A 25118-nucleotide genomic window follows, 5' to 3' on the forward strand; every position below is an offset into this window, starting at 1 on the left:
AATGCTGGCAAAAAGCACGAGCGAACGCGAGTGTCGCTGTCGTCACGGCGTCCCAGGCGTCCCAACTTTGCGGCTGCTTTAGCTTCAGTGGACTGTCACAGTGGAGAGCGACCTACAGCAGAACAGGCGTCTGCCATATACACCACAACTATTGAGACGCCACCAGGATCGCAATCGGCGACAACATGCACTTCTATGACGTCATCAGGCGGAAATCGAGGGACCACGTTTTTGGAGGCTTACCGCCTCCAAAAACGTCACCATTCGGAGACGCGATCCAGGCACCATAGTATGACTAATCGGTGGCCGAGTGCGTTAACGCACCATAGCTCGGCGCACGTGGAACGAAGGCTCGCGCTGCAGAACTAAAAGGACCAGTTCAATTCCCCACTCTTTGCCATTTCGATCGGGATATGCATCGCATACCGGCGTACAACCACTTATCGTTACTGCGCGGTGCATGATGGAAACTGCAGTAAGCGTGCTGCAGTGGCTAAATTCCTCACATACAGCGTCTAAAGCGCCCTACACCCCGATATGCAGACCGACCGTATGCGCTGTCTAAACAGAAACGTCAAATTCGTTTTGCTTGTTTCGAATCTCGCCGGTCATAATACAGGGTGTATCAAATAGCGGCTGCAGGTTTTTTAAATTGGCTGCAAAAATCGGTTTCTTAACCTATCACGCTACGATTCCCTGCAGCGTTCCCCAGATCTGGTGCATTTTTTCTATGAAATTTGCAAAGAGAGAAATTACCCGAGGAAAAAGTAAAAAAAAGAAAAAGGTCTAACTCCTATGGAAAAGCAGCGAACCCACCGGTCTTCAAACAATACTGCGCCGTTTCGCACGGGACACAAGAGATGGCGCAAGCGGTCGCGACGCCAACTACCGCCGACGATCGAGCATCCGGCGCCGAGAGCCAGCGTGTTTAGCAGACGATCTTTTCGCCTCTAAAGCGGCGCGCGTTCCGCAGGTGGCGACAGTCGCAGAAACAAAAAGAGGCGCGGTAACAGCAAGGAACTACAAAACTGAGGACATAAGTGCCTCGAAAAAAAAACAGTCAAAGTAACCCACCAAACCATTTTTTAATCGATCATGTTCTATTAAATATGTTTTATTAGTAAGGATGATAAAATCATGCATTGCCAACTGACATCAAAAAACTTTGAGCCGCTTTTGAGTCGAAAATATCGTCTGTTATTTGGCGCCGGCTCTCGGCGACGTATGCTCGTTCGTTGGCGGCCGTTGGCGTCGCCGACCGCTTGCGCTATCTCGTCTCTCGTCAAACGGCGTCCTATTGTTTGAAGTCCGGTAGCTTCGCTGCGTTTCCATAGGAGTTAAGCTTTTTTTTCTTTTTTACTCTTTCCTCGGATAAGTTCCCTCTGAAAATTTTATAGAAACAATGCACCCCCTGTAGGCAACAATGGAAAACATCGTAGCGCGATAGGTTAAGAAACCGATTTTTGCGGTCGATTTAAAGAGCCTGGCCGATAGTTGAGCTACCCGGTAGTAGACCCTTTTCGAAAAAAACCTTAGGCAACATTGGTGCTTTCCAAAGATCATCCTGGTTATATCCCACACTGCTGGTGATAGTTAGGGGGAGAGCATTGGCTTAGAAGGGTGGGAGTAATCACATCTGTGTCCTTTTAGACTTAGGCTAGGTGGCGCAAGCTACCGCCCGTTACAAAGGGTATGACCATTAACATTCATCCATCCATACGTTCATGAGCACATGGCATTTGATTGAATCCGAGTCTTTGCCGAACGATGACGGAGCGCATGTTTTTGTCACGAGCCAAGCAGAGTTCAAGTCGAATGCTGACGAAGCCCTCGTGTACAATCCGTGTTTATAGTACACCATCAAACTTAATGACGTACTCGTATAATTGGCGAAGCAGCTCGTAGATGGCGCGCACGTTTGGAAAGGTTTCAGTCCTCGCGGTGCCTTGCAAACCGTGAATCTAAGGGGGATCTTTCCGACGCGTCATACGACCCTTCTAGCATCTGGCTCCTATTTTACGTGCGTCTGTAGTTTGTGACCTTCTTGGTGTTTATTCCGATAGTGATCTTTCTTTTTCTTACCTTACGATGCAAACCCGGACTCAGTAGATAAGCTTTGGCTCTTTTTAAAGCAAGTCATCCTTACATGTGTTGATAAGTTTATTCCAGAGCGATCGACAAAAAGGAAGAGGCACAATTCATGGGTGACGCGCGATATTTTACATTTAAAGCGAAAGATAAATCGAGTAGATAGGTTCCAACCAAGTTTAAAATTTATTCTTCCTCCTCTTCGCCAAGAGCTACGGACCCTCGTGCGCACATCTAAATATCGTTACTTTAATGTCACGATGCACAACTTTCTCGTAGAAAATCCGAGAAAGTTCTGGGCTCATTTGACAAAACAAAAGGGTGATGATTAAGGAGCTTATTAATAGCGGGCAGACATTTGCCGATGAGGCGAGCATAGCAAGTGAGCTTAATTATTTTTTCTCTTCTGTCTTCACCGTTGATAACTGCATGTTGCCTTCATTTAATCATGACAGTTGTAGAATCAGTGATTTGGTGGTTTCTACAGAAGGTATTTTTAACAGTCTTTTGCAATTAGACACTAGAAAGTCGAGTGGCCCAGGTGGAATTCCTAACGCTTTCTTAAGAAGGTACGCTGAATTGTGTTCCAAGTTTCTTTACGTGATTTACCCTTGCAGTTTAAAAACGTGTGACGTGCCTCAAGATTGGAAAGTAGCCAAAGTTGTTCCTATATATAAAAGTGGAGAGAAAAAAAGTGTTTGCAATTACAGACCAGTGTCATTATTGAGTACATGTAGCAAGGTTCTCGAACACTTCATATTTAAGAACACTGTAACTTTTCTAGAATCTGAAACTTTCTTAGTAGATTATCAACATGGGTTCCGAAGAGGCTTTTCGACAGTGACACAGCTGCTTCATACGGTCCACAATTTTGGTTAAGTGATTGATAACAATGGTCAAGTCGACACTGTCTTCTTAGATTTTGCGAAGGCGTTCCACAAGGTTTCACATCGCAAGTTACTGCACAAATTGAAGCAAGTGTTGGGCAATGATCGCCTACTGAGGTGGATAGACTCGTACCTTACAAATCGTAAACAGTTTGTATGGGTAGGCAATGCTGAATCAATAGAGTTACCTGTTCTTTCTGGAGTGCCCCAGGGCTCGGTACTCGGACCATTGCTCTTTTTGGTTTTTATCAATGACCTGCGAGTTGATAAGCCCTCGGTACAGTGCCGTTTTTTTGCTGATGATTGTATATTGTTTTCAAATATATCTTGGGTATCTAACCAAAAATGCTTAGAGGAGAGTATTCAAATGATTTCATTATGGTGTCAAAAATGGCAAATGAATTTGAATGTCAAGAAATGGGTGCAGATGTCAATTACACTGAAGAAGGTGCCTATCTTTTTTTCTTATTCTATTCATTCAAATGCCTTAGAAGTAGTTAATAAATATAAGTATCTAGGTTTTACTATCACGTCATACTTAAGCTGGGCTAGTCATATTGAGCAGACTGTCGCAAAAGCGTCAAGTAAATTGTGGTCGCTACGTAGGAAAATGTGTCACTGTACTCCTGCGACAAAGCTGACGGCCTATAAATCGCTGATTCGTCCTTTGCTGGAATATGCTGACGTTTTATGGGACCCGCACTCGCAATCGCTTATTGACCAATTGGAAGGCCTTCAAAAAATCGCTTAGGTTTATTTACAACTCATACGGCAAAGATTCACGCGTGTCACCATTGTATACCGCCTCCGGAGTGTCTATATTATCATGTCGAAGGAAAGTAAAGCGTTTGACATTTTTGCATAACATAATTCATAATAACGCTGGTTTAAATTTTGATGATTATTTGCAGTATAACGCGAGTCGTGCTACAAGGCAAAAGCGCGAGAATTTGCTCCTTGAGTTCCGCTGCAGAAAAGGTGTTTTTAAAAACTCATTTTTTCCTCGTCCTGTTGGTGAGTGGAACGAGTTGCCACCAAGTGTGACGGCGATTGCTTCTACCGCTTTATTTGCGAGTGCAGTTGATGAATTGTTTTTTGTCACCAATGACTAAGCTACTTGTTTATTGTTGTTTGTTCATTCGACTCATTGATGATTTCTGATGTTTGTCTATCATGCCTTGGCCCTCAAAAGTTGGCCGGCAGTATCCTCAAATAAATAAATAAATAAAAATAAATAAATAAATTGTTGGTTCAACTGTAAGATTGCTGGGCCTGATGTGCCCTTTGACTCGGGAATCTTTTAATTCATTGCGTATTACACACTTATTTTGTAGTCCAATTCGCTCCTTCCCACCTTGAGTTTACGAGCGTTGTGTGGGATTCTTTGGCAGCAACTGATTAATTGCAAAGTGAAAAGAAGAAAAAAAAACTGCGAACGAATTTTGTTCGAATTTTTTACGATGTAAATTTCGGGCGAAAATATTTTTATGACTATACCTGCATACTTGATACTCATACCTTACAGAAGTTATGAAGTCGTAGACTTGCGCGAAATTTGTTAATGTCGTATATTATACATCGTAGCCAAAATGGTACCAGCTTACTGTATTCTGTTAACTTTAACTTACCTCTACGTTTCAACTGGCAATATTGTTATTTTTATTATGGTTGTTTGGAGAAAGTGTGTCAGATCACCCGAATACAAGTGTCTTCGATGCCGTATCACTAAATACGTCCTTAGATGCTTTTACAAATTATGTGTGTTTTAAACGTGCACTTGAAATTTTGATTGACTCGTCGTAACTACGTAACCATATCGTTTTCTTATCTGAGTGTTGCGCAAGTTGTATATTCACGAACGTGCTTTATATCAACAATTCGGTCGTTCTGAAGGGCGAAATAATAAATAAGTTTTATTGTCGTACCTGAGTTTATCCCTTTAAGGCTGGTTCACCCATTTGCCTTTGAATCAAACGCAGTTGTTGTGCGTGCTTGTAAACGATTACGACGTGCGGTAGTAATAGTAGCATGTTTAAAGGGGTGATGAAACGATATCGAGTTTGACTCTTCATGGCTTTGCAGAGGCGTACTAGTCCTAGTCTGGCCCAAGTATACTCCCACAGACCTTCATTGATTCATAAGCTTCTTTGTCGTGGTGAAATCGCAGGGGATAACGGGGACTATTTCTTTTAATATTGCCTTTGTTAAGCTTGATGACGTAGTTGTAGGATCGAAACCACCCGTTTGGCGACAGTTGAGCGCGAATCATGGATTGAACACAAGAACCGCGTGAGCACTCGACTTCGGCTCGTAACAATCAATGCCCCGGCGGACACTGGTAGAGGCTCGTGTTCAACCCTTGCGGAGATGAGAATAGCCGAACTCTAACAATGCCTGGAGCTCAGCACGCGTTTTCTACTTTGCCGACTCTAGCACCTGGCTATGATTAATTTTGTCGGCATATGGTAGGCACCAGGCTAAGTCGCCGCTTTTTTTTTTTTTTTTTTTGCTCTGAGTTGAGTGGATGAACGATGCTCATATTTCTCGAATTCGTTTTTTTTTTTTTTGGCGACTGCCATTGCCTATTAAAAGAATAAAAAAAATTAAAGCAAGTTTATTCTGCTATTAACATTAGGGAGGGATTCTAAGTAGTATTTAGCGAAAGTAGAAAAATCCTTTCATGGCTCCTTTAGCATCATATAAGGTTACGCCAGAGTTTTTTTGTTTTGTTTTTTTACTTTTCTCGTTTACTTTGATTTATGCCCTATTGAAAATTCCATCAAGGTACGTAATTTGGGACACTGACTGCCAGTCAGCAGCCCTGGTGGAACGTGCCCTGATGGTCCATCAGACGACGTCTGACTGCCACTGATGGAATGTCCCAAATTACGTATGTGGTGGTCTTTGATGGAACGTACTGTGGTGGTCTTTGATGGAACGTATTGTGGTGGTCTTTGATGGAACGTATTGCGGTGGTCTTTGATGGAACATATTTGATGGAAGGTGTGATTGTGATCACTGCTGAGCTGATAGGATAGCCTAACCAAATTGCAGCGTTGCCAGAGAAATTATTACATACTTTCGACTGCCATAGGATCACTGCAAGTTAACTTCAAGGAGAGCAGCCAATAAAATGACAAGTAAAATGCAAAATCAAACCTGTTGTATCTTTATTAGGTCACAGAAAACGCCTGCCTTTAGCGATGCTCAATCTGAAAAGGTAAAACAAACAGCACAGTTAGAATAAATTAAGTTAAAGCAAGTGGTAACTGCAATGGTGGAACTGACAAATGCTGATTTGGAGCTCTTGTAGCAGGCAAAAACTGGTTTTGGGGCAGACATTCTCACTTTTGGAGCAAACATTTTACCAATGTTATTGCGTCATTTCCAATGCAGAAGTTCAAAAATGCTATAACAACTTGGAACCTAATGCCGGAGCTGAGGGTTTATCAGCAATGGTGACAGCTGCTCATATTGAATTCGAACAAGGGAATAAGTGTGTACCCGTCCTTATTTCTTGTTTTTTTCTTTCACTTTTGAAATTTGATTTTTTAGGCAACAGGGACATTCCTTCACAAACGGGCCCACGTGCACCCAAAGCATGTTTCAGAGAAACGCCCTCGATGTCTGAACCTTTCGAGACGACCGTATACTTTAATTCACAAAACGTATGCGACTCAGCTGAAGCTAGAGAGCAAGCATGCATGCTACGACAGGCAGTCCCTTGCTTCCACGGATGAACACGAGCAGCAGACATATCTGAACTATGCTCACGGATGCTTTTTGTCTGCGCTCTTCATGAAACAATAATAATGAGCTGCGACATAGCGGTAATGCCAATAGCCCATCTGTAAAAAAATTTGCCTCTTTTATGGAGAAATTCTCTGGCACCTATGCTGCCGGAAAGGTCATCCGTAATTCTAATAACGGGAAAATCCTTTTAAACATATACACTATCCGTAAATAAAAGGACATTCCGCAAAACAGATTACGGAAAGTGCTCTACTATCCTTAACGCTATTCAAGAGCTGTCCATAAAACAACGGACTGGAATATGCATTCCGTAAAACCTATTACGGAAATCGCTCTAGTATCCGTAAAAGTGCTTAAACGTTGTCGGTAAAAGGGCAAACAGAGTAGGCTTTCCGTAACTTATAATACGGAAAGCACTCTTGAGTATCCGTAATCCTATGCGGAGCACAAGTTTGTCTGCTTCTTGCACAGGGGTTGCGGTAATGTCAGAAGGCCGAGCTCTTATTGGCTGATTGAACAAAAAAAATAGTGCGTAGACCTCATGGTGTCTAGCATTGTGGTCTACCCACTATATCCTTCCAATCAAAGCCAATGAGAGATCGTCACCCTTCTCACATCACCGTAATGTCTGTGCAAAAGCAGACGACTTACTCTCCGCATAGGGCGGTGTCAATAGAAAGGTAGGCTGTAAAATGAGCGAGAAGAATCAATGCCTTCATCCAGCAAGCTGAACTTATCAAAGGTTTTCTTTTTGAGACACAGATTCCCATGAAAACTTTTAAGGTGCAACTCCAGTCTGTGAAAAATAGAACTTTATTATTTAAATTTGACAATGGGCACCAATGTATACAATTGCGAGCTGCCACAACCTGTTGTGGAAAGCAGGCAACACAGCTGAGCAATGCATCTGCAGCAAGTTTTCTCAATGTCAGTTGTTTTTTCTTCTGTCATTTCTGGCATTCAGATCAATGTGCAGAATTATAGAAGGTAGTGGAATTACAAAACATTATCTGTAGTCTGACTGACCACCCCAGTCATTGCATTTTTAAACAGCGATATAAAGCACCTTCTCGGCAACACCAAACGTTACTCTCACTCATCTGCGTCGGCACTCATGCTTGAAAATAAAGAGAATGCTGTTTTCACATTCTACAGAGACTGAGCTGTGCCTTTACATGTCACAATGGTGTTCACTGCTAAAATAGACCTTTGGTAAAAAATGAGCTCAATGCTCGTAGGTACAGATTTCTCCAGTTCATTTAACAGCCAGTCCCTTAGTGAGGCTGCCCTATACATAAAGTAATGTTCATTATGACGCTGATACAACCAGGTTTTCTATAAAAAAAAAGTTACAGAATTTTGAATTGGAAAAGGATCTCTTTAAACGAATACTGAGTACTCTTTCCTATGCTGCTTGCAGCAATCATGCAATGTCACCTGAATAATTAATGAGAAAATAAGAAAAGTACCTTCGAACACTTTATGTGGGTCCTTGAAGAGCCAAAGTAGAGCCCCCCGTGGTGTTTGGCCTTTGTTTTCAGATGCTGCATGTAGCATGATGTGCTAAAGAGGAAACAGAGAAAAAATAATTAAATATCTATATCAGATGCAAATTGAGCTTGTGCATAAAACACAGCCCCCTCAGTCCATTTAATTATTAGCCATGAATCTTATACAAAAGTCAAATGGACATTGCCTCTAATTGTTCATCCTGTGACCCGATATCTAAAACCAATGTTTGACTTGAGGGTCTTGTTCTCCCGTTCCTTAGTCAAAACCGATACACTTCAAGCCTAAATTCGTTCGAAACTTAGAAAAAAATGCAAGGCCGGAATTGCAATAGTGATTTGGTTTATAATGTGAAGCATTTCTTGAGAACTGATGAACCAACCGGAAAACTCGATTCAGTTTGAGTAATGCTTTATTTCTAAGGTTCATGAGTTGTTGCAGAAGAGTCTATGTAAAACTGGCTAAGCTCATATCCCAGACTTTCATAAGTTTGGGCAGCCACTCAAAATCTCCCATTAGAACGAAGGGCTAGTTGCACTCTTTCTCGTTGTCGAATCAGGTGGTCAGCCTCGAGTGCTTAGAGTGTGTGAACATAGGAACTTGATTTTCTCTTTAGATATCCCTGAAGGTTTTCACAGAACTAAGCGGGTGAAAGAGTGCATGTGTACTAAAACTGCTATCAAAAACTGGGGACTAAGCAGTAGCTTAGTCCATAGTCCCCAATCTTACAATTTGGGAGCTCCATCCTACCCACGTTTGAGCACACCTGTGCACACGCTTTGGAGTTGAGCGAGTGGTAAAAATTTAGAGTATTTATATATGGCATGCAAGTCTGTTTGCAAGCTCCACACTTAGTGCACCTGATTACCCCCAAAATGTGATCTAGCCATTCCCTTTGCCCCAAGTGCCTACCACTCAAGGAGCTTGCTTGGCCACCTCGTCAGCGCATTCTGGCTGCGCATTTCTTTTGTTGCCCGTTGAAAGGCGGACCCTTCTTCATAATTTTCTCTGAGAGACTGTTCCGATGTGTGCGAACGATGCATTTTGGTGTACCTGCATGCCATATACTCCAATTTACAAGTTGGATTTGGAGCTGACAAAAGCATAGGGTCAGATGCACGATTTTAAAAAGCTTTCTCTCTGCGTGAGCGCTCATACAAACCAAGCTGTCATCATGTGCCTCTGCCGTTGCCTGTGCTAGAGTCAAATCGGTCACACAAACCATAAAACAGACCAACCGACTAATGAAAAGTGACAAAAATGTTCGCCCACAAATGCTGTCGAATTTAAAGTGAAAATAGGTCAAGCCGAGACGAGCAACCCATTAAAAAAAAGGTACCATGAAACTTTCATTACACCAGTTATTTTATATCTACAAGAAATAAATATGTGAAGCCAACCGCATAAAATTAATTTATAGAGACCATATCGGATCTGCACAGGTGAGGAAAAAGCCAATCTTGTGGAAGGCCTTCTTAATAACTGTGGCCTTTGATCTAGCGAAGCTGTACAAGTTAGGATAGAATAAATGTTAGACACAGATTTTTCTCCATACATTGTGGACAAATAGGCATCCGACTATGACTGTGGAGGGGAGGGGGACACAGGCAGCAGCTGCATCTTTCTTCTGCGTGCACCTCGACCAAGTCGTATTAATTTGGGTTGTGGGGACCTGTACCTGCATGTCTTGGCAGAGAAGTCCGCCGAGCACAGCGATTTCCGTGCCAAGACATGAAGGCCACAAGACATTTTTCAAAGAATTGGGCAGCTAGCAGGGCTAGTGGGCAGCGAAACCACTGCCACCCACTGTGAGAAAAACCCTGGTTAGATGTGATCAATATTGTTTAAACAGTTTTCAGAAGGGTGCTGTCAGTCACATCAAGTTTGCTTTTCTCTCAGACCATGCTAGATTTTAAAAACTGAACTATTTACTTGCCAGCAAAAAACATGTGCAGCCAACTCCACAAAATGACTTTTTCAAAGTGACCAATCGTCAAAAACTGCTCCACGTTGTACAATTCCAAATGTAGTTCCTGAAAAAAAAAAAGACAAACACGAATGACAATCTATACAAATGAGAGTTGCTTAAATCGTAGCTGGCTATAATCATCCAAGGTAATCCTGCAGTACAATGGCCACAGGAGACTGCCAGAAATCAGCTGACTTGTGCTCCAAGAAATTCCTACAAACAAGACTTAAGAACCATGCAGTTCCCTTTACTTAAAGGTTACCTTATAATGTGTTAGAATATACAAGAAAACAGATTTCAAATCTTAGAGCAAGACCTTGTAGGCATCGACATAAACTAAGCGAAAAAATTATGCGATTAGAGGACCCTTACAATATTTGTCGCCTTGGGCAAGATACTTTATATAAAAAGACTACCTAATTAAGCTAGTTAAGAAAAACGTAGCCTATATTGGTTACTCCTAAGAGGTAATTCCATTATCTTACTTTACTTCTTTTATTAAACAAATAAACAAGGAAAACTAGGAACCGGCTATGCTCAGGTTTTTTGCACAAAGTGCCTGTATCAGTGTTATTACATCTTATACTGAAGCAGCAGTTGCTTTTCTAAATTTTCATCCAAAAGTTTTACATTACTGAAGGCAAGCACATCCATTTCCATCGCTGAACAAGCTTTCAACTGGCACACTTGGTGGAATGGCTTGCATGCACGAGGATTTGTTCCTGGTTAAAACCTCAACAATGTACAAAGCCATTGCCTCTGAGGTTACCTTTCTCCACCACTGCTCCTCACTGTAAGCACAACTTTTGGAGGGAGTTGAAAAAATATTCTCCTTGTTTATCTGTTGTCAGTGTTTTCTATGCATTGCCAGCTGCGCTTTGTCATTGGCACTTGTCATCCATAATCCGAAGTGCATAATCTTTTTGGTCATTGTCTATCCATGACAATCTAGATATAAGGTATGCATCACATCATGCTCCTCAATGTAACTGTAATTAGAAAATTAACTCCAAAAGAACATTGCTACTTTTTTATTCAGTAAAAATAATGTGATACAGAACTTACTTCCCACAAACTTAGCGTGTGACAGTTAGTGTTACCAAGAAAACATTTGTTACATCAATATGTTGCTTGCAACGTGTCCCTACTTAATACTACCTGCGATTCAAACGTGGCAAGTTCATCGGCTACAAAAAGCCAGCAGCAGGTGACCTAGTATGTTTGAATTTAGCTATAGTAACTAGATTCAAATGAATTTAGCATATTAGGTTTGAATCTAGCTATAGTGAATAGTAACACCAGTTGGGGTCAAAACAATGTTACATGCAACGGACACTACTACAAAACTTGTCGGAAGTGACACCAGCTGGATCAGCGTTGTCTCCCTCTCAGAGTCGTGCTCGATCTGTAATAACTCACTTTTTACTTACCATGAAAATACACCAGCGAAGTTGACTCCGTAACTCGACTTGTTCACATAGTTAAATCATAAAACGTTGCTCGACATTTCGTATCTTCTGAAAAACAAGACATACAGAAGACTGTCAGAATGCCAGTTAAAGCAAGTGAGAGTAGCTTAAACCGCAGTTGGCACTGGACATGCAAAGTAACCCTGCAGTCCAAGCATGGCTGCAGGAAGCTGCAAGAGATCAGCCAACTTGTGCCCTGAAAAACCTCTACAAAACAAGAATAAACCATGCAGTTCCATTTTGATGTTAACTCATAATCTGCTAAAATATGCATTAGAAAAAGGCTTGATACATGTTCAAACTGGGGCTTTACGGGCAACATGTTAGATGTGGCTGATATTGCTACAACAGTTATCGAAAAAGTGACATCAGCTACATCAGCGTTGCCTCCCCCTCAGGGACATGCTCATTCTCTAAGAACTCAGACTGGAGACTTACCATAAAAAAAAATACAAAAGCGAAGTTGACTCCGTAATTCAACTGGTTCGAATGGTTAAATCGTCAAACATAGCTCGACGTCTTGAGGTGCACACTGTATTTTCTGAAAAACAAGACACAAGATTGTCAGACTGTCAATTTAATCAGGTTAGAGCAGCTTAAATAGCAGTTGGCACTGGACATGCTAAGTAATCATGCAGTGCAAGCATGGCTGCAGGTGGCTGGCAGACCGGCCGACTTGTGCTTTGAAAAACCTCTATAAAACAAAAAGAAAGAACCATGAGGCTTCACTTAGTTCAAAGCTTAAAAGTTACTATTTAAAGGGGGGTGCAACGATTTCCGGACTTCGGTCAAAAATTTGTGGAGGTTGCTCTCTGACACTTCTGAAGTAAAGAACAGGAAACCGATTTCGCCTGCGCGTCCTAGTTGTTGCGTAAAAAAAAAGACAGCTATTGGCATTTCGGGCACCCTTCAACTCACTCCCAGTCTTCAGGGTCACACCTGGTCGCACTCCTAGTGACGTCATTCGGAGTGCCGTGTAGGTTCCCGTGTGCTATCTCGGAGGACGCTTCCTCTCCCTCTCCCTGCTGACATTAGCGGGCGTTATGCTGCAGCTTGGAGCCGAGCGAGGGCACGTAATCTTCTAGACGTAGTTCCTTCGGCTGCCACTTGCGGCTGCAGGTGGGGGAAAAAGCTTGGCTTTTGTTTTGCGATTATGCAGCAGAATCGCAACATTCTTAATGAAGGAGATGTTTTCTGTATCCTCCGGGACGTGATAAACAACATAAAAATGACGAGATGCAAATTCTCTTAATCATAAAATCGTTGCACCCCCCCCTCTAATAATAATACATTTAAATATCAAACGAATAATTATTTTGTGCGAGAGCAAGGGGCAAAAAAGTTGCAAGGAGATAATTTGTAAAGTGGCAGGATGCAGGTTGCTGTAATTAAACAGACGCAGACTCCTAATAACACGGGATATGAATACCATATCATGTCGCCCACATCTGCCTTGACACTGTAGCACTCTCACTGCATGCATGCATCACCGGTTCACAGCAGCATACCGCAGCAAATCATGTATTGGCTCTGGGGGCTCAAACATTTTACAGATCAACCATCTGTGGTTACAATTACAGGATGCCTTCCCGTTTTAAATAAACGAGTTGAAATACGTTTTATTTGCATACAGTTCCCAGACTTCTGTGTGGGCTTTTGTGAGTCGTTTCAGTTGCTTTTTTACGATGGTGTGTCCTGGAGCATTCTCAGATTGAAAATTCGTACAACTGCCGAACCGTCCTATCCGATGAAAGTATAAATAAAATATGACATCATTCGCTTCGATATTTGAAAGTTCTGAATACTCACAAAGCCCTTTGTTACGCTTCTCAAAAGATTGGCATCAGTCACATTAGAGTTGTCTTCCTCTTAGGTACATGCTAGATGTGTAGGAATTCAAATTTGCACTTACCATAAAAAAACATACAGGTTCAAGGGATTTCTGTGGAAACTTCATTTGAAGCCCTTCAGCATCGCTAAAATCTTGAGCTGGGCCGTCGTTCGCTTCACTGCTCCCATTCTCTTCAAGCCCTTCTCCAGGTTGATTTGGAAGATTGGTCTAGGAGGATATATTGCATCATCTAACATTAATGCCATGCCTGCTTCAAGCATACTCAGCCTGGTGAAGGTGAAGCCATTTATTTTCTACTATCAAGTCAGACTATGGTAGTGTTGGAACATGTTAAACCTGAATGACTGCTGAACAAGCACACATTCTATAGACCGACACCCTGTTTATAAGTGAGTCCGCGTTTGCCCACACAGGTGTGAGCACTGTGCGTGCGCAAAAACCAAATTCGCGTAAAGTGAAGCGTCTGCGCTTCACTTTACGCGAATTTGTGCCGCCGACAGCGCCACCGCAGCTGCCTGACGTCAGTGCCGCGTTCTGGTCTATACAAGATAACCATGCTTCCCTGCCTTGAAAGTTACAGCCTAATGACAACCAGTGTTCCCACGTTATCAATTCATTATAAATATGCAGCAGCGTAATTCTTTGTAAAATCAGTACAGCTCAAATGTTTGTGCGAGTTGTGAAAAAGGGCGCTACGGCACGATAAATGATAGGGTAATCTAGATTATGTCATTCTATGACACATCCTGTGGACTTGACGCATTTCAAGATTTTCTCACATTTGCATAAACTCGAGAGTGGCCAAGGCTTCCGTTGAATAGGTAAATTCAACACGTAAAAAGCTCAAAACAAGACGCATACCGCCTTCAAGAATGGCATAGGCTCTTTAAACATTGGCCGATGCTCAGTGACAAGGAAGCAATTGTCGTTGAAGACGCCTCCTGAAAAAAATATGAGCTTGCATCTCAGACAATTTGAAACTGCAGGAACGGTGGCTATGTTCCTTACAAACAGCCTGACTGAGGAGCCAAGATTAATGCACACAATTTTGCAGTCCGTGGAACAGTGGTATTACGTGCCCTCCTGAGTGGCGCCGTGCAAGTATTGAGCGGAGGTATATTGCTTTAATATACACATAGAATATTATGAGCATAAAAATGAATATCAATACGATGATCTTAGACCATCTGGTTGGGGGGAATCAGCGTACAGTGACACAAGTGCATTCTGTGAAATGAGAAATTCATCGGCTGCATTATGACTGCTAACCAACCAGTGAACGTGAAGTACGCAGTGGTGATACACCAATGGGGAATCAGTTCATCGAACGACGTTTCCTCGACAGATCGTTTCATCGACAGCTCGAATTAACCTTCTTTTTTTTTTCTTTCTTTTTTTTTTTTTTTTTCTTTTTTTCGAGGGGGGGGGGGAGTAAGCTGCATGAGACTATCGCCGCGAAGCGACCTGTACGGGTCGGTTAGGTGGGTTAACATTTTTGTAACGAGCAGCCGCAGACTGTCGCCGCGAAGTGCTGTGAACGCAGGCGGGGGTGTGGGTTTACGCGCACTTCAGTGATACACGAGTGGCGAAACGTCACTGCAGCATGAAAATCGCGTAACGAGTGTCGATGAAACGTTCGTGTCGACGAAACGTGTCCATAAAAAGTTGTCCACGAAACGTACTGCCGCGAAACGAATTTCGACGAAACGATATGGACCCCTCGGCGAACTGAGAAGGCTACAGGAAGCGCGAACGATGCGAAACTCGTAAAGCGCACTCACGCACTCAGACGATGGGTTGTCACGTGCTTTACTGCAACTCTTGCGAGCCAGCACGCGCGAATAGCCTCCCAATCGCTACAAAACACGAACCGCGCGTCCCATTGGTCCCAGCGAGCTCACGACATGACAAAAAGTTCAAACGAGCACCCGACTTCAGCTTTCAACTCTGAGAAGAACGTCAAACACGAACTGAGATAGCAGCGACAGTCATTGAACCCGAAAGTTTCAAGCGACGCAAATCCGTGGTTTCGTTTCTTTCGAGGAAAGAAGTGTCAAAAATACGAACGTATATATGACAGTCCCCAATCAATGTTAATAAAAAGAGCAGAACAAACTCACCGTTTTGATAACAACAAGGAAAGCTCGCACAAAAACCACCAAGCACCTCTACCCCTCGACAAAACAAGCGCGGCAGTAACGGCCGTAACGGCAGCAAAACGACCGAGCGGAGATGGGTAGATGAAGAGATAGCGGCAATGTGATTATACTAGACAAAAGTCTTACCTCGTGCTTTTCAGTTCAGCGGTAACTAGCGCTACCTCGTTTCGGAACGTTTATCATTAGTTGATCGACAGTGCAATAAATGATGCTTTAAAATGTGAGAACCGTTGTCTATTAGTCTAAACCAAATAAAACAACTTTCAGCTTGTCGCAAACAATTTTAGTTGTTTAAAGAATCGTAACTTTAGATTTAGGGACAAGTCAATCGTATTTCAGATTACGGATGCTTCTCCGTAGCTTTTAATGAGAAGCTCTACGTTTTTTTACGGAACGTTTTTGCCGTGCACACCAGGTAGAAAGATATAAACTTCCTTGCCTAAACCTCTCGGACCGAGTCAAGAGCATTTCAGGTTCCGACAATGAGTGCATCGCTCTAAAAAGTGCTTCGGCTGCATATGCAGTTAAACCAAGCAATCGTACATCAATCGCCGTACTTCAGGTCTACTCACCTGCCAAGCACAGTAGTTTCGCGTCGTAGAATCCTCCTTTCGTTGGAGCGTCTCCGGCCCAGTAGTACACCTTGTCGTCTTCAACTACACCGCTAAAGTGCCTTACATTGTCGGAACTCACAACAGGCTGGGTCTTGTCGAGTAGAAATTCTACTAAAACGTAAGACATTCGACGCTTCAGCGGCTTCGGCGGGCTTCTGATCAAGGTTGTCGGTCGGTTGCGTGTCACATCTCTAACGTCAGCGGTTTTATGGGCTCACGTCCCGAAATCGTTTTCTCGTGCACAGATTACTTTTCGTATTCATAGATTTGACGAAATAGTGGTATCCGAACGAACTTTACGTCCTTTGACCGTACTTCTGTCTGCACGTCAAAGCTTTCTGACGTACAGTCAGACTATATCGATGTACAGTCAGAATCACCACCAGGACATCCTGATGGCATTTCGCGGCGGCCGACTGCCACCAGGAAACCATCAGAAAGCCGACAAGCGGGGTCTGACTGGAGTTTGACTGTCGGTCAGAGTAACTTGTTGTCCAATCAGACATGCTTGACGTACAGTCAGGCACAGTCAGCGGTCCACTAGAAAACATTGACTGCCAAACAGCGTTACATTGATGGATTTTTCCTTCGGGTGACGAGAAACCACACTGGCGCCATCTATGAGGTAGGCCTGGAACGTGTCCGGTCAGCATATATAATTTCTATCTTTTGGCGCGTCATTATTTACCGTTGATTCCAAATATTTCCGAGCACGTTACGATTGACTATTTCTCATTTACATAGTACGTACATTAGACCTCTCCAATATTGTAAAACCTTCAATCTAGATATACACGAAGCTACAGGGCTAAGTTTTAAATGGCGCCAGTTCACCAGTCTGTTCTCTCATCGTAAGGAGTCACGAGCAGGCACACGCATCTAGCGCGTCTCATAGCCTCTCACAAGGAGTGCGACGCTGCCGCGCGTTGACGCCAGGACGGACGCGCCTGGCAGCGACTTTCAACGACCTTCGGCGTGTTTCCCTCTTGCGGCGGGTCAAGGATCTACCAACGTTATTAGGTTAGCTCAGTTGCGGAACTCTTCATAGACGCTGCATGCACAAGCAGTACCCTCCTCACTCACCACGACTCGCCTCCCCTCTTTTGACGCGCCAAAGAGCTGCTTTGGTAACTGCAGGGTATTCTATTGGATACGTACGTTTGGAAGCGCCGCGTCTAGATGGCGCTCCACCGAAATCTATGGAACACACAGTTCCAGTTCATAAACAAAAATGAAGATGGCGCTTCGAACGACGGGAGGCCGACTGAAGTAAGTGAGGAGGGTACCCCCTTCCGCGGGAGTTCCACAACTGAGGTAATCTAGTAACGTTGGGATGTACTAAAGATGACGTCATGCGCAGACCTCTGTCTTCTGGGTCGTATTGGCACAACACACTCAATCACACTGAAATGCAAACGTGTTCACCAGTCTTTGCTCAAACTCACCCCCGCATCAAGGATTTCACTGTATTCTAGTTTATTCAGAAAATGTATATTGTCTGGAGCATCAAAGCAACTTTAGCGCCAAATGGTCTGATGAGACGCCGATGTTGTCATACGGAGCGTAAAAGTTCGTCTGCTTCTTGGACAGTGCTTGTGATGAGGTCAGAACGCCGAGCTCTTATTGGCTGATCAAAACAAAATAGTAGGTAGACCCTAAGGCATCTAAGAATGAGGTCTACCAACTATCCTTTCAATTAAAGACAATCAGACCTCGGCGTCATTCCGCGCAAGAAGCAGGCAACTTGCACTACGCACAATGAAGAAGTTCAACATTTGATCACTACCGGCAGCCGAACAAAAATATATTAAGCGCTCCATGAAGTACAGCGTACGTACAGCGTACAGCTTATAAAACTAGTATTAGATAAAATAGAACATCGTAATGGCAGAAAAACTGTTCAAAAAGATAAGTTCACTTTTTATTTATTCTTGCATTGAACTTTTTTATCAAAGCTTCATTTAAAAGTTATTTCTATTTGCTCGGTGAAAGACTACGTGCGATGAGTGTGTGAAGGCAGCTGGAGGACGTGCTAAGATGATTTGAAATCTGAGACGTTACTATGTGCGTGAGCATATTTTTCCCGATATTGGGAAGAATATACACATTGTGTCAAGTATTATAATGGTGGTTAGGCCAAATTCAGTGTGATGACTGCATTGGTGTCATGCTTATTGTGCTAATAAATGTAGATCGCACATTTGTATGCGTAGTTCATGAGAGCTCAATATTCGTAATGCACACAACAGATGATGCGCGTACTTTTCAAGTAGAGACGTTTTACTGTATTAGGGGATGCGGGCATATAGTGAGTCATACGATCGTTGGCTCCTTGCTTTCCCCGGACACCTAATCGTTTATATGGCCGGATATAAAAGCGAATTGCATTATGGGCTTTCCCGCCCGCCTAGCCATAAAGCAAATGTTTGCTGTCCCCAAGTTATAGGTATAATTGGCCTTTTCGGCCAAACGCTGACGCGCTCACTTTACGATGATAATTAATTTTATTTGCATAATTACTTCTTTTGCAGGACAAGTTGCTCACCAAGTTGGAAGAGCATGAGCCGGAACTAGCCACCAGTCAAGAGGAAGAAGTAAGCATGTGTTTCTTTGCAGTCTTGCCGATAGGCTACATACTATACTTCGTTTTAGCCTAAATCCAAACGCAGCCGACGCTACCAGGTAATGGGACAAATCAAGCAGCGTCAAAAGCGCAAATCACCAGTCCTTTTATGCTTATGATTGGTTCAGAGATGATAGATAGAACACGTACAGAAACATGACGAGCGCCATGATGGCGCGCTTTTGACGTTGTCTGATTACTATACTCTGTTTCACCTTGTGATGTACCGCAGGAAAGGCTACAAACGCGAGCTCCCTGCTCTGGGACACATCTCGGCGGCACAAGCTCTTGTGACTTAAGAGCGGCTGCCAACGCTATGAGCTCGCGCTTCTAGCCTTCGCTGCGGTACAACATAAGGTGAAACGAAGTATACCATTAGCTCGTAGCGTCTACTGCGTCTGGAATCAAGCTGAAACGACGTAGAAACGTTTTCTTTCACATCATACGGTTCTGACTGGCAAAAGTAAATCTTTAATATTACATATTATTATTCCAGGCTCACTGTTTCTTAAACAGTACTTTTTATCGCCTAGGCTTTTGATAGGTAGGCCTAAACAAGGCTCAGAAAATAATCAACACGGTCGGGAAATATTATTGAAAAGCTGACAAAAAACAACGCATGTGCCTACAGTGCCTTCATCAAAAACGGGCGTTTAAGACCTGTCTTTTAGGATGTCAAGCATCTAAAGACTATACTTTGTATCACTTTAGCATGAACTATTGTTAGCCGCGCATGCTACACGCGCGAGCTAGTTGCTTTGGGTGAAGCCTTGGCGGCTGCACAAGCGCTCGAGCTGCCAGTGCTCCAGTCAAGGCGGCCAAGGCTAATCGATCGCGCTTGCACAGCCCTTGCCGTTCGACCTTGATAATGTGAGACGGAGTACAACCAATACAAGCTACTTTTTCTGGCTGGTGTTTGTGCAGTGACACAGCGAGAGCTTCTTCCGGATGGCAGAGGTTCATTTTCCAGCTGGAAAATACACATTATTTAAACCATAAAACGCGATTCTTTTAGTCTGTTTACGCGTCTTTTGGGTCGTCAACCAGATTTACATTTATGAAACTCAAAAGCGTAATAAACTTTTGATAGGTCAAGGCTCTACTTGAATTTCTAACCCTGGTGAAAACCGCCAGCCCTCTGACTACAGGTGTGGGACTTCCTAGTTTGGATTCTCTTAGCTTCGTTGCGGTGAACCCTTAATATATTTTGTCAGTACTTTTGTTTTTCCGTTTTATTTACGTCAGTAGGGAGTGTCGTCTACGAGATTCAGCCCAGGAAAAGATCTTGGAACATGGATCATCTGGTTAGTATTTATGCATAAACCATCCATGAGCACAAAATCCTTCGGAGTACGCCAATGAGCAAATGAATAAACAACTGCCATTGTCTACGTGCGATGAGTGTGCGAGGCAGCTGGACGTGCTAAGATGATTTGAAAATCGCTCCTATTACTTTGTGCATTACTCCGATAGTTATTTGGTTTTGCGTAAATTCTATTTCAAATCATTTTTAATACACCAGGTTCTCGTCATGAGAGAACTTTATTACATGATTTAACTTCGCTGAGATGGTGAAATAAAACAAAAAACAAATCGTCCCCGCAAAAAAAAAAAAAAAAACAGGTACACTGCAGTAACTTTGAGATCAGAAGGCATTTTCGGTAGAAGTTCTGAGTCAGTGGTTCTTAAACTTGCACTTATTTTCGCGTACATTCTCAACAGTTACTAGGAAGTAAGATCGAGAAAAAGAAACACTCGCGCGTGTGCATAGCTTAAGGGATAGTGTCCATGTGACGGTTTCTACAAATGGTCATCTTCATTCATGGCCTCCGAGATTCTTGGCCTGCTAAGCACGCATCCGGCTACTCCATACGCCTGGAAAGACTGACATAAAACAAAAAAAAAAGGGGGCTTGTGCTTGTTTTTGTTGGGGTAGCGCTAGTTACAGGGCCGAAAATCGTCATCTTCGGACTTGCTTGGGTAGCGGACCGGGTAGTAAAAATACGCTGGTTTGCCCTAGTTTAACTCCGCACAACGGAAGTTGGTTTTTCAAACAAGCGGTTGGTTAAAATCCGAGAGTTGTTCCCTAGACAAATGCAAGAATTGCGCCCCGATTGTTCTCCCGTGAGCGCAAACACGTGCAGCTTGCTCGTGAACATAGCTTTGGCAAGCTTGAAATTTCACAGGCTTGTACGCACGAGCAGAGACAACGCGACGGCCAGTGGCCTTGCCTGCATTCGTCAATATCAGGGGTGGCCAAACTGGGGAACGCGAGCCGCATGCGGCTCTTTTGAGTCCAAGTGTGGCTCGCGGCTCCCTGGTAAGCGCGCCCCCCTTTGCCTTTTCTGTCCCCAAGGCGAAATTGTTCTAGTATTTAAGAAAACGCTCACCGTCTTGAAAGCCTTCTACTATACTACGTACATACAGCTGGACTGCTTTTTGACACGTAAATGCGTCCAGTGACCTTGTTTTCTTTATTATATTAAAAGTAATTTCGAACCGGATACGCATAACGGGCGTCTGGGGCAGAAGCCGGCTAGCGAACCATGCATTCATTTTAGCTTAGCTGTTGAAGACACGTTGTGCTGCCTTGTGCTATTTGTTGTTGTTGACAATTATACTTGTCCTCTTTGGAATGGACTGTTTCCTCCATATCATTTCTTGATAAAAAAAGCCCCCCCCCCCCCCAACCCTTCTTTTTTTTTCCTTCGGTTCTCTTAACTTTTGTAGTTTTGTCTGCGGCTCTAACCCCATGTCACTGTGTCCACTCCTGGTTTATATTTCTGTGTGCCTAATTTCACCAATCGTTTTCATTTGTCGATATTTGCGTTTCTTTCAAATTTTTTTTTTTTCAGAGAAAAACCAAAAGATACAACGCAAGGCACTATTACATTTCAAAACTTTTAAACAACTGGCCAAACTATCCACTTTCTTTCTTGGAAGTCGTCTCAAGATGACTTCCTTTGCTATTGGCAGGACTTTGACGACTTTAGCCCTTTCGCCGCAGTGAAATTTTTACGGCAATTTCTTCCATTGTTCAGTGATAATCAAGGCCGGCTTGCTATAGAAGCCGCATCTTAGCAAAGCCCGGGTGAAAGAAAGCACTGCCTCAGCCAGCTTACGAGATGGGCGGCACTTGAATCGTGTCTCAACGCGCTCGCTCAGCTCAACCTTTGCATTTGCAACAAAAATGCACGCTCTACGCCACGTACACAAATGTAACTTTTGAGATCCTGATGCCTGCTCTGTATCAGGTTCGTCTTGCGGAGCTCTGGAGAAGCGGTGCTATTCACTCCTTCCGCTGGCCAAACGAGCGTTTGGAGGGGCCTGAGGAGAACATTGCTCGCCAAGAATCTCGGAAGCATGCTTCATTATACAGCAGGATACATCTGCCCATTGCGCAACAACAATACTCTGTCAAGCAAACCAAGTCTCTACCAAAATGAGGATGAAACGGATATGGCTGAAATATCATCGCCGCTTTTGTAGTCAGGTTTTAATGACGTTCTAGTTTCCAGCGCTTAAAAGTACACATAAAGGCCTTGATGAAAAACAGAATACGATATAGACTTGCATATTGTTAGGATATGTACGTTTTTCTTCGCATCTTACAATTGACAACCCGCGCTGACGCCCGATGAAGCTCGCCACATTTGCGCCAATATGGCCGATTGTCCTTCGCATTTTTTGGTGCCGAAAGACGCCGCTCGACGCTAAAGCTGAGAAGCGCGGAAGAAACGCTTTAAGTAGTTCGAAATTTACAGTCTTGCGCCAAAATCAACTGTTTTAGAAAGTGACCGAAACAAGAAGAGGTTCCCTGTGTTATGATGTAGTTAACTTTGATAGTAACAATATACCCTAATTTATTTTTGTAGAAAGTCGCGGCCATACTTATGCTGCTTCTCATATTATCATGGATACAACTCAATATAGCAACGGCAATCACTGTGGCGTCGTTTGCTTCGTGCCTAGCAGACGACCAAATGAAGGTGTAATCACGAAGTGCAAGAACATTTGCAAGGTGTTGTGAGTACGAAACTGCCACCGCTCGCGTGTTTTAGACGGTTGTGTTTGCTATATTACATATCAGTGGTAATCTTCTAAGCATGTCCCGCTGTAGCCTTTCGGCCTGTAACGTGACCATCTTTTTTTGTTCGCAGTGCGTGGTGTGCGTGAGTGCCAAGGCGAGCATGCAGACGTTCCCGTGTGGCCATCGCGTAGTGTGCCGCAAGTGCTTCGTCAAGACCATCCAGGTGGCCGTGTCCCAGAGGGTTCTGCCCCTGCGATGCGTCATCTGCCGCACAAAGATCGTGCGCCTCAAACACTCGTCCCACGGACGAGCAACGCCGGTCATGCCGGGAGCCAGGGCCCTCCTCGCGCCCTGTGAGGCTCTGGGCGAGACCTCGGGGCCTTTCCTCAGACCCCATGACTTGGAGCGGCCCGTAGAACCACTGCCGGCCAGCCACTACAGGCACAGCGCCCAGGCGTGCCGCTTCCACAGACATCGCGATGGCACGTCCGAGCTCGCAGAACCGTCGGCGTCATCGTCGTCCGGGGCATCTTGCTCGACAAAGGCACCGGAGAAGTCCCTGCCCTGCTCGCCCGTCTGCAGCCCGGAAGAAGTGACGCTGATAACAGGACCCCGGTGTCAGGAGCCTGTGTCATCGCCCGATGAAGATGTCAGAAACCAGGAGCTGTGCGGACGGCGGGTTACCCGAGCGCTGGTGCATCCACCGCCGAGGTCACCGCCTGACGCCCCAAAGTCACCGCCGAAAGTCGACCGGCTTTCCGTCTCTCCTGGTCCCTCCGGCATACCTGCAGGTACTTCCAAGGGAGCAGCGCCAATTACTCCTCAGAAGCTGCCGCGCTCGTTGCCGTCGTCCTTGTCGTTAACGTCACCATCGTCGTCTTCATCGTTGTTAGATATCCCTCGAGACGCGAGCTCCAGAAGCTCGTCGCCGCAGAACGCTACAAGTGCGCCCAAGCCTTCCCCAGATCGGCACACAATACCTAAGCCTATCAAGGCTCCAGCTGCAAAGACGTCGCTGCCAACGTGTCGCACGCCGACTGCGTCCCCTACGGTTCGGCAGACATCACCTTCGCCGCCCAGAACTACGGCGTCTCCGGAACCTCGGAACATTCCCTCACCAGAGCCGAGCCCTCAAGCTCTCGCCGCGGCTGCCCTCGCCACCGTGACGTTGCCTCCTCCACCCAGCGAGATCCGACGTCGACGCGGTGGACAGTTGCATCGTGTGAGTCCCGGTAACGCCCTCCCACTCGCGGTCCGGGGACCTCTGGTAAAGCCCCTGGTGAAGCCTCCACGGCCGTCGTCCCGGTTCGAGCGGTTCCGGGATTTGCACGTGCGACGTCCCACGCCACTGCTTCCGATCCCCGAGAAAGAAGAGCCCGAAGGGCTTCAGCTGGAAGCCGCCTTCTGCCGCGTCGCTCCCGGAGCGTCCGATCTGCTGGTGTGCGCTTCGTCGCCCAAGATATCCGTGCTCCAGCAGGACCGGGCGCCGCTGCTCCAACCGGATTCACCTGACCGCCGATCGCGGAGCTTGCGGAGCCAGCTGCGCTCCAAGATGGCGGGCTTCCCGAGTCTCCTGGGTTCGCCATTGAGGGCTCTTCGTGCGGGGGCGAGGCACCGTCGGGTGCCAGACGTCAACTAAGCCCCCAAGAAAAGCAAGAGTGTGCGACCCTGCCGGCGGGAGGACCCGCTCGGAGAAAGACACCGCACCGCGGCGCCTTTCTCCGCAATGGGTTCCTCAGCACCAATGGGTCAAAAGGCAACTGGTTCCCCGGGAACGGCAGGGAGTCCTGGCAGCCTCTTCAAAGTAAACACGCGGTACGCCGAGGAGGATCGCACGACGGCCGCAAAAAACAGGTGCCAAAACAGAAGATGATGTCCCGCCTTCTAGAATGCAGGCGGGGACCTCTTCGCCCAACAAAGAGCTGCTGCACCACAACGAATCCACGGCGGCTACGACGACGACACAGCGCGGAGCGTTCTATGACGGCGGACCCACCGGCGCCTACGCAAGTGACCGACGGGGCCGCCCAGAACCCGTGGCTGCGTCGTGGTCACGTGGTAGTCGCCCCGTGGCATCCCTGGACCCAACTGGAAATCCTGGGTTCCCTCGGGTGGCGTTCCGCCTCGTGTCGAGGCAGCATTCCGGGCACAGTGGCGCTCATCAA

The 25118-nt window shown here is 44.9% G+C and overlaps 1 protein-coding gene across 1 annotated transcript in view; it reads left to right on the forward strand.

Annotated features, from left to right (window-relative positions):
* The window catches only part of LOC121047326 (nascent polypeptide-associated complex subunit alpha, muscle-specific form-like), a 79596-nt gene extending 55004 nt beyond the window's left edge, over window positions 1–24592 (forward strand). The window contains exons 2-5 of the mRNA XM_040502464.1: window positions 18832–18894; window positions 23084–23545; window positions 23618–23744; window positions 24075–24592. Of these exons, the coding sequence (XP_040358398.1) occupies window positions 18832–18894; window positions 23084–23545; window positions 23618–23744; window positions 24075–24592 (1170 nt within the window). The remainder of the gene's footprint in view (window positions 1–18831; window positions 18895–23083; window positions 23546–23617; window positions 23745–24074) is intronic.
* Window positions 24593–25118: the final 526 nt, after the last annotated feature.

Source organism: Ixodes scapularis, unplaced genomic scaffold (assembly GCF_016920785.2).
Source record: "Ixodes scapularis isolate PalLabHiFi unplaced genomic scaffold, ASM1692078v2 PGA_scaffold5__190_contigs__length_132052651, whole genome shotgun sequence".
NCBI lineage: Eukaryota > Metazoa > Arthropoda > Arachnida > Ixodida > Ixodidae > Ixodes > Ixodes scapularis.